The 15,825-nt window shown below is 43.8% G+C and overlaps 1 protein-coding gene across 7 annotated transcripts in view; it reads right to left on the bottom strand.

Annotated features, from left to right (window-relative positions):
* Positions 1-555: 555 nt before the first annotated feature.
* The window catches only part of LOC137522765 (uncharacterized), a 116,480-nt gene continuing 101,210 nt past the window's right edge, over positions 556-15,825 (bottom strand). For all 7 annotated transcript variants that reach the window (XM_068242822.1, XM_068242821.1, XM_068242826.1 and 4 more), the window contains 4 exons: positions 9,519-9,662; positions 6,625-6,745; positions 2,601-2,713; positions 556-1,615 (listed from right to left, as the gene is read on the bottom strand). In XM_068242822.1, coding sequence (XP_068098923.1) covers positions 1,523-1,615; positions 2,601-2,713; positions 6,625-6,745; positions 9,519-9,662 — 471 coding nt within the window. In that variant the 3' untranslated portion in view covers positions 556-1,522. The remainder of the gene's footprint in view (positions 1,616-2,600; positions 2,714-6,624; positions 6,746-9,518; positions 9,663-15,825) is intronic.

The raw sequence follows: 15,825 nt of genomic DNA, 5'->3' as shown, positions 1-15,825 counted from the left end.
TTTTTAGCAGTATTACCAAGGCTAAGGAGGATGGGGGAAGCCTCATTAGGATTGAGAGGCTCTACCCTCCCGAGAGAAGAACCCCATAGGGGCACTTTTTTTCCTTACAGGTTTACTTTAAATGTATTGGAAGTAGAGGATCTGCAGGAGAGGATCTGCAGGTCAACCAGGAAATTTGCTTTGTTTCAAAGGAAATCGATATGTCATGATGAAATCAATATGTCATATGTCATATCTCTCTCAGTTAAGGATTTCTTTAAAGGGGAACTTCAGCCTAAACAAACATACTGTTATTAAGTTATATAAGTTATGTTAATTAGAATAGATAGGTAATATAATCTCTTACCCACCCCGTTTTAAAAGAACAGGCAAATGTTTGTGATTCATGGGGGCTGCCATCTTTGTCATGGGGCAGCCATCTTTTTGGTTGAAAGGAGGTGACAAGGAGCAGGAGACACAGTTCCAACTGTCCTGTGTCCTGATCACCCCTCCCAGCTGCACGTGCGAGGCTTCAAATGTCAAATTCAAAATGTAAAAAAAAAAAAATTGGACCAAAACAGCAGAACGAGAACAACAACATCAGAAATCCCATCATGCTTTGCACAGCATTAGGGGAAAAATGCCCGGGCAGTTTTTTTCTGTGCAGCTAAAAATGAGGCTTATTTAAGAGAAAAAAAGTTCTGATGCTGTGAAACCGTTAAAGAAACACCAGGCCTTTTCAGTGCTGCTGAGTCAATTTTTAGTCTGGAGGTTCACTTTAAGCAACCATCATGCAAGGACAATAGGACCTACCGTATAATCCGAGGTACCCACTTTTCCCTCAGAAACCAGGAAAAAGTGATTGACCCACATATAAGCCCCCTCCCCAGTATATAGCCTCCTCCACAGTAGCCAGATATGCCCCCAGAATGATACAGCTGTGTCTCAAGACACCACTAGATGGTGTCATAGATATAAGACACAGCGATTGCCACGCAGGGAGAATCCTGGAGCATTGCACAATTGACACATTACTTGCATGCTTTACTCCAAAAACGAGGGGACACAGGTAGTCTTGAGCAGCGTACTCTGCACACCATGTTGCAGGGGATGGAGGGCACAGACACAGCAGGGAGCCAGCTGGCAAAAACAGGATCACTAGTGCATGATTCTTACATTCCTCTGCCAGTAACAAAACCTACTCTAATATCCATTCTGCTCCACTGACTCGAATATAAGCCGAGGGGGTAACTGTTCAGCACATTTTTTGTGCTGAAAAATTAGGCTTATGCGCGAGTATATAAGGTACTCAAAATAACTTTGTCATTACTTTTCATGCATGTTTTAGTGCTTTTACAGTTGGTTCAAAAGTTATATTGATTAGGGGGCAGTGAGTGTTAGAATATGTTTAAAAACAAAAACTATTATACAATCTTGGGTTACGTTTTTGGTCTTCTACATTGACTGAATTTGAGCTAAATTATCTGTATCTTAAAGGCTGAGAAAGTCTCCAAGTCCTTCAATTCTTCAATGCCTTTCAATTTTATCCCAACTCTATGTCTTGCTCATATTCAAGGATGTCTTCCATCTTTTCAGTTAACATTGAACTTAGGTCAGTTAAAATGACTTCTAGAGCCTAGAATAAAGACAGAGAATGTATAGTCCAATTACTTATAAACCAATCTGCAACAAAATTAAAATCAAGAACAGGTGAAATGAACAACAGTGACAATGTCATTACAATAGGACTTGACAAGGGGGTGTGATATATCAGGCCGCAAGTGAACAATTAGTGCTTGAAAGTAATGTCTTGTAAGAAGAAATAGTGACCATGTATAAGGATCTGCGAAACTATGACAATGGTGAATTTGTGATGACTAGATAACTGCATCTGAATATCCAAAATAATAATCTGAACATTTGTATAGCACTTTTCTTCTGAAGGACTCAAAGCGCTCAAGAGCTACAGCCACTGGGGCGGGCTCAAGATCCCACCCTGCAGTTTAAGGGAGTTTTGCCGAAGGACTTCTTACTGAATAGGTACTGACCCTAGCCAGGATTCAAACTCTGGTCTCCCATGTCAAAGGTGGTGCCCTTAACCAGTACACTATCCAGCCATTCAGTAGATACTACTGAAGGCTAGCCAGTCTGTGTACAGCTACTACTAAGAAATATAATTCTGGGCATGGGAGAAAGATGCCGATACACAGTGCATCAAGGCTTGCTGCCTGGGGCAGAGTGCCCATACTGACTTCTATCCATGGCTGAAAACACCTAGTGGCTGAATGAGGATCAGAACCCAAACTTGGATTAATGGAAGGTGACAGGTCGCACAAATCACATTTTCTTCAGCCTGGATATACTGTGGAAAGCAATCTAATCCATAGAACCACATCTCCTAGTTACAACACTTAATTAAAACAGCCTTAGTAAGGAGATGGTAAGGGGGCATGGTCCAGTCATACAACAAATAATCCTATTACCCTTTGAACTCAAAAATTCATACTTGCAGCAGATTGTTCACACATCAATAAGAGAGCTACTAATATAAAATGATGCTTTATAACCAAGCATTATTTTACATATTCATCTTTTAGCCTTGAAGATTGCATAGTACGTACCACTTTGGTAAATGTGTTTTGGTGGAAATGTCTCACTGGAAAATTTTCAAGGGTCATTTGACTTGCTTGTTGTATGGCAACATACTCTTTCAGAAGAATATCAAGGGTGATACCTGTAATGCAATACCACAAAGTTTAAAGGTTACGTACATCTAAAAGTTACATTGGATAATTTCACATGTAAAAATGAGGCGGATTAAATGTCTACTCTGCTGGTGATTTATGTAATCTTGTTGTGTAGTCCATTGCTAACTTGCCATACATTTTGATGCACTGATCCAAAAATATTGTTTATTTTTTATCTTTTAAGATTGGTCTCCTCCCCTAAAGGTAAATATATCATTCTTTATCAAAAGACTGTCAGAATGCTGGTCCCTTGCTTTGTTGATTTTAGCCCATTGTCATGATCGCTGCTGCAGCAGGTATTGCTGGCAGTAGTAGTGCTGCTGCTCAGGCAGTTCTGATCTCTTTCCATGCAAGCTGCATAGCTTTGTCTGCCTTTCCCTGCTGTCAGCTTGTGACTGATTATCATTCACCTGTGTGGGAATCTGCATGTCTGCTCCCATTGGATGACCTCAGTATAAAGATCTGCTTCCTGCAGGGTTTCCTCGGGCTATCATAGTTTCAGTGTAGCTAGTCTTGCTGTTGCTTCAGCCCCAGACCGTGTTTCTTGTTCTAAAGATACTTTGCTGGTCTTGCATCATATATTGGTTCATTGCCAATATATATGCATACCAGCACGTTTATTATTTTCCTTGTATTCGTGTTACGTTGATACATCAGTGACGCTGATATATACGTACACGAACTGTTTATATCCTGTGTTCAGTTAGTCAGTTTTCCAGCACGTTTTGGTAGTTTGCGCGTATCGTGATCACCCGTGCTGAGTTAGTATCCTGCTCCTGGTCCTGTTTGTGGATTGCGTTCATCTCTGCGAGGAGATAACGAATCCTTCTGAATCCTGTCCTGTTACCGTTTGTGGATTGCGTTCATCTCTGCGAAGAGATAGCGAATCCTTCTGAGTCCTGTTCCCTGTATTGCTCCAGTGCTAGTCAGTGTTCCTGCTAATGTCATATATCGGATCATTGCCGATATATACATATGTTAGTCAGAGGTTACAAATAGTTTCATTGATAGCTGTAATTGTAATACGCTAGGAAAACATACTTATTGTATATTTGTCTGTGTTACGTTCATCTATCTTGATCCTGCTATTTCCTGACTATCCTGTCCTGTCTTTGTGAGGCACGCCATCGCTGCAAACGCATTGGCTGCCTCATTCCAGTCTGTCTTGTTGTGGACGCTTGCTGTCACTAAGTAGTGGCTAGTTAAGCAAGCGTTCATTCTGTCTACCTGCCCTGATCTCCTCAGTTCTGGTTTATGCGCTCAGCGCTACTTTGCGCTGAGACATTATCACGAAAGTATTGTTTGTGGCTGTTCGGATCTGCACCGGCTCTGTGCGCCACAATCTCCTATTGGAGTCAGTTCTCTCCTCCACTAAACTGGGGATATCCTGATTCCTTGTGCTGGTGTGTGTACCTCCTTCACGTCAGCTTATGCATCACGTGCTGACCGTGGAGAATACACCTCCAAGCCTAACACCCATCTACTTTTTAGGATTGGGAATGTGCACTACCAGGGACTTACGTGTGCCCTAATTTCCACTGATAGACTGTATTTTTTAATTTAAGTATGGTCGCCTATGGCAATGCCCAAATCCCCCACCCTTGCCCAAATTGTCAATTTTTGAGGTGTGGCTTGAAGACAACTATAACTCTGAGTTAGCTGAACTTCCTATTTCCCCTTTTTGGAGTGAATTGTTTAGATTTATGTTTGAAAAATATGCTAGAGAGGTTGTGACCATGTCATTACTAATCCTGTTAGCAACTATATCCATAAATGTATCTGTGATCAAAAATTATGCTTGTGTTGATTATTTAAAACAGTCTATCTAAATCTTAAGTTAAAAGAATAATTGACAGATTACACAAATAGAAAAATCCATTTTATGAGAGAGAAGTTGAGATCTGACTGCTTCAGGAAGCCAGACATATGTCCAACACTAGTTGCCATGTGGTATCTGTCAATACGAAGAATCAATGATTAGCTAGGTCTGCCTGGCTATAAAGGCTCTCCTATGCATGCTGGATAAACCTGAGCCAAGACTATCATTTTAGGTGGTTTTTGCCAAACTGTTATTTGTACTTATGTTGTATAACAATTTATCCTGATGGATTGATGAACAGCTGACATGTGCTCACATTATCTTCATTTTTCTCCCACATCGCAGGATTGCTCATTTGCTGCTCCTTATCCCTCCTCCTCTCGCCATAGAACAGCACATGCTGCTCCGCTATAGCCAGTGTCTGAACAGTGCTTATTTACAAATTATATTTGTGGGTAGACTGTAAATTATTATTTCTATACTTGAATGATACCTCTTCAGATTGCTATTTCTATGGTCAAATGTTGTTTGATACCCCATCTTTAGTGGATTGTACCATAAATGTTATATATTTGTGTGTTTTGCATGTGTTGGCATGCAGTTTTTTATTTGCTGCCTCTGATATTTCCATCTTTCCTCTGCTTTCCTGATAGCAGAAGTGTGTACACATCCCCATTGCTTTAATAATATCCATTCAGGAGCCTGAAGCTCAGACACATAGGGTTTGACTGACTAATCTTCAGTAAAACAGCCTTCAGCACACAGCAATTTTACCAGTACTTATGCCACTATAGTAGCACTTGTTACGCAATTAGCACAACCAACAGTACAAGGGTAACACATACATTGCTATGGTAATGTGTTATCAGTGCATGGCAGTTTTACCATGGATTAGTGTATCGACCCCATAGAGGGCAGAGAAAAGGCCAGGGATCACCAAAACCTCTTATTCAGTAAAAATGGTAGAAACCTGCATGGTAAAGATGGAGTCATTTTTAAAAAAGACAACATCCTCCCGTTCAGCCTCGTTCCTGCGCGGGGACCCTTAAAGTGGATCCAAGAGGAAAAACTAACAACTAATAACAAGTAACTTGTCTATATATCTTATCCAAAGTTTAGATGGTTTACACAGCAAATCTGGCTGCATACAGCTTCAAAAGCTTATGATGATTTATATCTGTTACACAATGAGGGCAGCCATGTTCTGTTTGTCATCATTGCACAGGTAATCTGCAACTGCATCTCCACCTCTCAGCCTGTGAAAAATTACCCCCCCCCCCACCTCTGCCTCTGAAATCTCTAGCTAGTAACCTCCTCCTCCTCCTGCCCATACTGAGCTCCCATAAGCCCTTGCTACATGGGTCTGAGTGCCTTGGCGTTTTGGAGAAGCTATGGGCGAGGCTTGTTTAGTTTATAAGGAATTAGAGTATTAAAACAAAAAAAAGTATTTGGCTTGAGGATGAGGAATGCCCCATAAACTATATGTAAGGAACACAATTATGCAATGAATAAAAGTTCATCTCAGATCCACTTTAAACTCTTCAGAAACATAACAAACTTGTGACATGCCGTGTGCAAGCGCACTAGCAGTTTACCGCTTGGGCTCTGGCAAAAACAGCTGAGCCCGATCTGTCCGCCCTACTGCGCATGCGCAGATAGCTTGTGCCTGCGCAGTAGAGTGGACACAATCATGCTTGGCTATTACCACTGGTAAGCTGCTAGTGCCCTTGAGCAAGGTGCATCACAGGCTTGTTATGATTCAGGATCCCAATGACTACTGCAACTGAATGTCTACAAGCCCTTTTCAGCATACTTTCGTGGGGGGGGGGGGGGGGGGGCGAAGGACTCCAAGAAGTATTTTAAGGTAACAGCCACTTGGTGGTGGAAGAGAGAAGCCAATCCTATGTCCAGATCAGGTAAATATGTCAGGAACTTTCTGCACCTGCTCTGCATTAAGCTTAGGGAGGCTGATGGATGCTGGAGGCGACAAGGGAAAATGTGCCAAGGTGTATAAATAAACGTAATAATTTAGCAGTTAAAGGGTTAAATAGCTGAATGTTTGATGTTTGTTTTACATACTGTCCAGTAGACACCCTGATGAATCCTTTTCAAACATGAGCGGTCTGTGTCTTCCCATAAGTCCAACTAATTGCTCTAAAAGAAACATATCCACAATGTGTTTGCTTGCACCAACCACAATCTGTAAAAATAACACAGTTTACGATTTAGTATTTTTGCTTTGAAGTTAATGAGTTTTCTGTATTATATTGTATGTATCAATTAATAGGCTATAATGTAGAGGTTTCAGTATTTTCATGTCAAAGGTTGAGGTTTTCCATTCAATATTGTTATTATTTTACCATTTATACAGCACTGGCAATCTCCTGCAGCACTTAAAGTGGACCCAAATTAAAAATACAAGATTTCAGAAAAAAAAAATCTATTTTCTAAATTATAATAAAAAATAGCAGCCTTTTTTCAGATGCATGATGACAAATATAAAATATTTTACATTTAATGGAGGAACCCCTCCCTTTCTTTCATATTGCCGGGACAGAAGCCGGCAAACTGGTGGAGTAGCAAAGGAGGAATTGCTAATGGCTGCCACCTGTATAACCCTAGTTATGGAAAGAGAAGGGTGAAAAGCATGCACTGAAATGCTCATAGGCTTGAAGGAGTGTTTATTTATCTTTATATGTGTCAGAGTGGTGCAACTAAACCTTTTATTTAACATAAGTTTACTATTGTAGTAAACAATGAACACAATCTTCAAATTATTATTATTATTTATTTATATAGCGCCAACATATGACCAACAAATGACCAAATCCACTAATTCAATGGTAGGAAAGAAAGAATCATTAAGTTTTAGACCCAATTTATAAATGGTGCTTTTTACTTCAATAGTGTTTTTATTACACCACACATCTAAAAAATATGTGATTTTACAAAACAGATTTTATTTATCTATATTTTTATATAACTGCAGACAGTTACATGTACAATTTAAACACTTTATATATGTATAAAAACGCTTTCAGACAAATGTATGTATTCAAAAAGTGAGGAACATGTCCAAACCCTAATAGGTTTTTCCATACTATAGGTGAGTTTCCAAATGGGGAAAATGAAGTGTGTGTGTGTGGTAAAATGGAGAAAATACAATAATTAACCAGTAGTAATTGATCAAAGATCCATGATATCAAATCATTCATCAGTTGAGGAACTGACCATGTGATATATACTGTAACATTACTTGTCCATGCAATAAACTGTATGCCGGAATTACAAAAGGAAGGGGAAAAGTAAAGTACAGGAGCACATCAGGGGCATTAGATGCAGCAATGTGGATGGTTTGTTATTGCAGCACTTTATAGAACATCATGAAAGTAGATGCAACACAACCTTTAAAGAAATTCAAAGAGTGATGTGTCTAATAATTGGTGGGAGTTAGTAGAATCTTCTACTGAGAGCAGAGACAGCATGGATTTGTAAACTGCAGTCAATGGCCCATATGCAATTCACTTTTTCTCCTGAGTTTTCTCCTAGGTGATACTTTTTCATCTTCTATTTAAAATACATTTTCAGCACTTTGCAACTGAAAAAGTACCAAAAAGTTGGCAAAAAAGTCTTTAGAGCATTTTCTTGCTTTCTGGTGGCTTAAACGGTATTTTATTGACAAGTTTAAAATGATCTCCTAGGAGACAACTCAGGTAAAAAAGTGAATTGCATATGGGCCCATATCTCCAAAATAATTTCATAATGATATCAACTTTGTCCCATCGAGCCTTAGTTTGAGGACCAGTGATCTAGAGGATGGGATGGCAAGACGTAACATGTTTCCTCAATAAGGAGTAGAAAGTGTATAGATTAAAAAAAATTGCCCCACCTGCCCACCTCTCAGAATTACTCCACTTGCCTTGCCATTCTAGTTCCCAGGCAAAGCCCACAAAGGTCACTTCTGCCTGAATAAAGAGATCTGCACCAAGTCTATTGGTTGGCTCTCATGAGATCTTGGCACAATGGTAAGTTATACAGCTCAGCTCTTTGAAAAGAATGCAGTAGTGCGATGGTACAGCCAGGATGAACCAATTGATCTCTAACACTTGTAATAGTGAATGGTAAGACTAGTCTTATTATCTTACATTAAGTCAACCCAAGCCACTCTGGAACCAGATCCTACATTTTAGGTGTGTAGGTGGGAGATGAAAGGCTTTTGAATTATGTGTTTTCGTGCTGCATCAATTTAGCCTAATTTGATGCAACAGGTAGGAGAACACTCAGTTGTGCCATATTAGGAGAACCTGGAAGGTTGTTGTTTGTTTTTATGGGGTTACTTAGGACCATCTTGGCTATGAGCGTTAGTACGTGCTTAGGCCTATGTTAGGTCAAGTATTACCAGTAGGAACTCTATTTCAGCATATTACAATAACGTACGGTTTCATATATAAATGGTGTGTGTAGCAACCTTTAATGTTGAGTCTTTAGCCATATTTATATACATGCTGTAAATATTTTGTGACCAAATGCCATTTATTCAGTGGCAGATGGCTCCTATATGACACATATTTCAATAGACAATACATGCAAGCAAGCAGTGTTGATTGTAATAGGTTATTTTGCTTTCGGGGATTTTTTAATAATTTTTTGCAATTGAGATTCTAATTGTAATAACAATTTTGGGGGTAAACTTTATTTCACTTAAATTTCACAAATTACACAAATTTAATTTCTTTTTACAGAATCCACTAATGTATTTTTGTCTAACTTAGCCCAATGGGCTGCTGGATAAGTATTTATTTATATATTTGGTTCGTGAGGTGAGCAACTTCATGTTTATGTTGCGGGGAAAAGTCATGGTTGGGGTCTCATGGGTTCCGAACCAGCTGTTCCCTCTGAACCTTCTACAATCTCCCATTAAGCTGAACCGTTGCTGCCTAATATGCCTGAATATAAAGACGAACACTAATTACCTGATTTTTTTGCATTTCAGAGAATTGCTCATCATATTCACTGAGGGCAGAGGTAACAATATCTTTCACGGCCATATCAGTGACATTCTGTATAAGAGATTCAAGAGTTCTGTCGAGCTCAGTTTCTTTGTGAAGTTCTTCTATCTAAAAAATAAAAGGACAAAACACAATAAAGAACTAGAAAAAAAAATTAAACACTTAAGAATACCACCCCATTCATTACACAGATTAAATAAACATCAAGAAAAACACATACATTGATGTAGGTAAAGCATAACTTATAAGAAGCATGTGGTGCAAGATGAAGATCATAACAAAACCATTGTAAGTACTAATATAAATGGTTGGCATATGGATGGTAAAGGCTTTATAGTGCCAGAAAGCTTTTATTATAAAATGAAGTTTCCTGGACTGGTAGGGTTAACAATAACCAACTGTTAGAAAAGTGTGTGAAATGCAAGATCCTCTAGAAACCAGAGGATAGAAGAAACAATTTGATTGGTGTAACGATCGGTGAAACACAGAGAGGATCTGATTACCGGTGATCTGCTGTATCACTGGGAATACAGATATATACCAGATTATAAGTGATCTGCAGTATCACCGATAATCCGATATACTAGCTAACCTCTGTTCACCTGAGTAGAGTGTAGTGTTTGGTGTAACAGTAACACTTCAAGGACTAGGCCTCAGTGCAGCAAGGAGTACTGCACAGATTCCTTCCGCAGACCTGAGCTCTCCAAGACGGGAGGAGTCAGACTGACAGTAGGAAGGATTGTCTGAAAGTAACCCTCAGGACGAAGGGTCGCTAATAGAGCAAGGAACCGCCTCTAACGGTAAGGTCGGTTCTCGAGGTCAGACAAGCCAGGTCGTACACACACGGACAGATACAGTACAAGATCAGAAGACAAAGGCGGAGTCTAAGTACAGGCAGGGTTCGGCAACGGGGTATCAGATATATCGAGGTACAGAATCAGGAGGCTGAGGCGGAGTCTAGGAACGAGCCGGTGTTTGGCAACAGAGTATCAGAAATATCGAGGTACAAGATCAGAGTTTAGGAGGATAGTCAAGGCAGGCAAAGGTCATAACAGATAATCACAATCAAACTAGTACTTTAGCTATCAACAGAATCTAGCTAAGTGTAGGATTACAGCTCCAGCTGGTCCCGGCACACTTATGGATCTGACTACGGATCTGGGTGCTCCCACATATGTGATCGCACGCCAGACAATGAGCAAGTGAACAACCCGTGGTATATATACACAGGTATTCCCCCAGCACCTCCCTAAGTGCTGGGCCAATGACGAGTGGGGCCAGAGTCAGCTGACCAGCCTGGTCAGCTGACTCCTTTCTGGCTGCCATAAATTCCCTGCCTGAGTGCGCGCACGCGCGTCACTCTGAAACTAGAGGGACTACGAGTCCCAGCCATAGCAGCCCCGCTCTGCGGTGTCTCCGCAGCGGGGGTATGCGCGCTAACCGCCGCGTGCAATGCGGCGGTTTCTCCGCGCTCCGCTGAGCCCTGCACGGAGACAGCCGCCTCATACCGAGAGGAGGCGGCTGCCTCTCCATTTGCAGGCTCACTATGTGCGGAAGGAGCCGCCTGCCGCTGACTCATGGCGGCGGCTCCTCCACGCTTTCTCACAGTACCTCCCCCCGAGGAGTGGACTCCGGACAGCTCCTTCCAGGTTTCCCTGGGTGCAAAGTGTGAAACTCCCTCTTCAATTCATCGGCATGCATGCGAGTCCCTGGTACCCATTGTCTCTCCTCAATGCCATACCCTTTCCAATGTACAAGATATTGTACCGAGTTTTGCACAATGCATGAATCTAAAATCTTTTCCACCTCGTATTCAGGTTGGTCATCTACCAACACAGGAGGAGGAGGAGTGGGACCCACCTGGACCGCAGGTTTGAGTAGGGACACATGAAACGACCTTACGCCCCGCATGCTGGCAGGAAGATCAATGGTGTAAGTCACGTTATTGATTCTTTTGGTCACTGGGAATGGACCCACAAACCTGGGACCCAGGTTGGCAGAAGGCTGCTTCAGGGTCAAGTGACGTGTGGACACCCAGACTAAATCCCCTGGCTGAAACTTCCATTCCACGGATCGTCTCTTGTCTGCTTGACCCTTTTGACTCAGAAAGGCCTTCTCCAGGTTACTTCTTACCGTCCCCCAAAGGTCCTTAAATGACCTTTGCAGGGCTCCAGGGCTGGGAACGGAGTGGCGGCTACTGGTAAAGGGGAAAATTTGGGTGATCTCCCCGTCACTACCTGAAAAGGAGAAAATCCGGAGGACGAGTTCTTTAAATTATTTTGAGCAAATTCTGCGAAGGGCAGGAATCTGACCCAATCGTCTTGCGCCTCTGCCACATAACACCTCAAAAACTGCTCTAAGGACTGATTTATCCTCTCAGTCTGGCTGTTAGTCTGTGGGTGATAGCCTGATGAGAATGACAGCTTTATGCCCATAAGCTGGCAAAAAGCCCTCCAAAATCGGGAGACAAATTGGATTCCCCTGTCTGAGACTATGTCTTCAGGAATGCCGTGTAATCTGAAGACATGAGTGATGAATAACTCGGCCAATTCCTGAGCCGAGGGGAGTCCTTTCAATGGCACAAAATGGGCCATTTTGCTAAAGCGGTCGACTACCACCCAAATGACTGTCATACCTTCAGATCTGGGGAGCTCACCCACAAAATCCATGGACAGGTGGGTCCACGGCTCACTCGGGGTGGGCAAAGGCTGCAAGGTACCGACAGGTGCCAGCCGGGAGGGTTTACTCTTGGCACATGTCGCACACTCCCTCACGTATTCTTTGCAATCCGCTGCCAAAGAAGGCCTCCAGGCACATCTGGCTACCAGATCCTGTGTTCTAGATGCTCCAGGATGCCCCGCATTTTTATGCGCATGGAACATCTCTAGAACCTGGAGGCGAAACGGCAGAGGAACGAACAGAACCCCTGCAGGCTTCCCTTCCGGGATGTCCTGCTGAAAGGGAATCAAAGTCTCCCTCCAATCCTCCCAAGTTTCAGTTGCTGCCAGTATCAACCTCTGGGGAACAATGGTCTCTGGAATGGAGGGCTGTGCTGTCTCTGACTCGAAGCATCTGGATAAAGCATCCGCCTTAACATTCTTGCTACCCGGGGTGTACGTAATAATGAAACTGAACCTAGAGAAGAATAACGACCATCGAGCCTGACGAGGGCTCAACCTCTTAGCCCCCTCGATGTACTCTAAGTTTTTGTGATCGGTGTAAACCGTGATGGTATGCTCAGCTCCCTCTAACCAATGTCGCCATTCCTCGAAAGCCAATTTAATGGCCAGGAGCTCCCTGTTGCCAATATCGTAATTCCTCTCTGCAGAGGAGAACCTACGAGAGAAGTAAGCACACGGGTGCATTCTACCCTGCAAGCCTGACCGCTGAGACAGCACAGCCCCCACCCCAACCTCCGAAGCATCCACCTCAACAATAAACGGGAAAGACGTATCCACATGTCTGAGGATGGGTGCTGAACAAAATAGGCCCTTCAGGGTGGCAAAAGCATGTAAAGCCTCGGGAGACCAGTGAGTGGTATCTGCCCCTTTCTTAGTGAGACTAAGCGACAGCGGATAGTGATTTTTTACTGTAATTCTGTTAAGGCCGCGGTAATCAATGCAGGGTCGCAGACCTCCATCTTTCTTTTTAACAAAAAAGAAACCTGCCCCAGCAGGCGACCGGGACGGGCGAATGAAACCCTTGGCCAAGTTTTCACGGATGTAATCCTGCATGGCCAATTTTTCGGGCCCTGACAAATTGTACAAATGACCCGGGGGAGGGGGGGAGGTACACAACCTGAACGGAGATCGATGGGACAATTGAAAGGGCGATGTGGGGGCAATTTGTCAGCTGCCTTGGGACAGAACACATCGGAATATTCAGAGTACTGGTCTGGTACCCCTCCCACCTGAATTCTGGTTTGCCCCAATGTCAACTTTCCCAAACAATGTTGAAAACAACGAGGTGACCAGGTGGTTAACTGACCCGTGGCCCAGTCTATTTGAGGTGAATGGACTTGCAACCACGGCATGCCTAGGATAATAGTGGAGGTTGACATATTTAACACAAAAAACGGTAATTGTTCCCCATGCAGTACCCCTATGGTGACCTTCACCTCCGGAGTCTGCGACAGAGCACAATTCCGTTGCAGAGGGGAATCGTCTACTGCCGTGACCTGAATGGGGGGTCTCACAGGGGTGAGGGGAATACCCAACTCCTGAGCAAACTCAAAGTTCATAAAATTCGCCGCTGAGGTGAAAATTGTGTGCCTAGGGTGTCACCCCCCACTACTCCTAGGCAAACTCGTTTCCCAACTTGTTAGGGCAGTTCCGCACCCTATGACCTGCTTCTGCACAGTATAGGCACAGTTGTTCCGTCATTCTCCGCCTTCGCTCCACCTGGGTCAGTTTTGATCGACCAATCTGCATTGGCTCGGGTGGAGGCAAGGCCGGAGAAGGTGAGACAGATGGAGATGGCGTTACTAGAGGTGCAGCGGAAGGTGCCGCATAAGATGTCACCCTGACACGGTGACTACCCCGAGTCTGCCTCTGATGGCGTTAGCGACGGTCGACTCGAATGGCCGATGTGATGGCCTCATCGACTGTCTTGGGCTCGGGTAAGGTCAACATTAGGTCGGAGACCTCCTCCAACAACCCAGACAGAAAGTAATCCATCAGAGCGTAGGTGTCAAATCTGGCGGTAAGTGACCACCTACGAAACTCTGCCGCATAATCCTCGACCGAGCCTCTGCCTTGTCGCAACAGTTTGAGCTTCCGCTCAGAGGTTGCCACCAGGTCAGGGTCATCGTATATCATTGCCATGGCCTTAAAAAATTCCTCTACCGAGGTCAGAGCTGTATCTGTGGGAGGCAGGTTGTATGCCCAGGACTGGGAATCACCAGTTAACAGGGTTTTAATAAAAATGACCCGTTGGGTCTCAGTCCCCGAGGATCGGGGTCTCAACTCGAAGTATGATAACACTCTACTCTTAAAATTCCGGAAGTCAGACTTGTGGACGGAAAATTTGTGTGGTACGGGCATCCGTATGTCATCACTAGGAGGGGATCACACCGAATCAACTGACGTCTGAAGGGTTTGCACAGAGCCTGTTAGGGCATCAATTAAAGCTTTGTGCTGGCCCAGTGCTTGATGGATAGTATCCACCGAAGTGGCAAGCACAGTCAGAGGGTCAGCGCGTGCGTCCATCTGTTTATGGGTCTGGCGTTCTGTAACGATCGGTGAAGCACAGAGAGGATCTGATTACCGGTGATCTGCAGTATCACTGGGAATACAGATATATACCAGATTATAAGTGATCTGCAGTATCACCGATAATCCGATATACTAGCTAACCTCTGTTCACCTGAGTAGAGTGTAGTGTTTGGTGTAACAGTAACACTTCAAGGACTAGGCCTCAGTGCAGCAAGGAGTACTGCACAGATTCCTTCCGCAGACCAGATCTCTCCAAGACGGGAGGAGTCAGACTGACAGTAGGAAGGATTGTCTGAAAGTAACCCTCAGGGCGAAGGGTCGCTAACAGAGCGAGGAACCGCCTCTAACGGTAAGGTCGGTTCTCGAGGTCAGACAAGCCAGGTCGTACACACACGGACAGATACAGTACAAGATCAGAAGACAAAGGTGGAGTCTAAGTACAGGCAGGGTTCGGCAACGGGGTATCAGATATATCGAGGTACAGAATCAGGAGGCTGAGGCGGAGTCTAGGAACGAGCCGGTGTTCGGCAACAGAGTATCAGAAATATCGAGGTACAAGATCAGAGTTCAGGAGGATAGTCAAGGCAGGCAAAGGTCATAACAGATAATCACAATCAAACTAGTACTTTAGCTATCAACAGAATCTAGCTAAGTGTAGGATTACAGCTCCAGCTGGTCCCGGCACACTTATGGATCTGACTACGGATCTGGGTGCTCCCACATATGTGATCGCACGCCAGACAATGAGCAAGTGAACAACCCGTGGTATATATACACAGGTATTCCCCCAGCACCTCCCTAAGTGCTGGGCCAATGACGAGTGGGGCCAGAGTCAGCTGACCAGCCTGGTCAGCTGACTCCTTTCTGGCTGCCATAAATACCCTGCCTGAGTGCGCGCACGCGCGTCACTCTGAAATTAGAGGGACTACGAGTCCCAGCCATAGCAGCCCCGCTCTGCGGTGTCTCCGCAGCGGGGGTATGCGCGCTAACCGCCGCGTGCAATGTGGCGGTTTCTCCGCGCTGCGCTAAGCCCTGCACGGAGACAGCCGCCTCATACC

This window comes from Hyperolius riggenbachi, chromosome 6 (genome assembly GCF_040937935.1).
Source record: "Hyperolius riggenbachi isolate aHypRig1 chromosome 6, aHypRig1.pri, whole genome shotgun sequence".
Taxonomy (NCBI): Eukaryota; Metazoa; Chordata; class Amphibia; order Anura; family Hyperoliidae; genus Hyperolius; species Hyperolius riggenbachi.
Note: the sequence above shows the minus strand (reverse complement) of the source record. Positions and strands in the feature narration are given on the sequence as shown.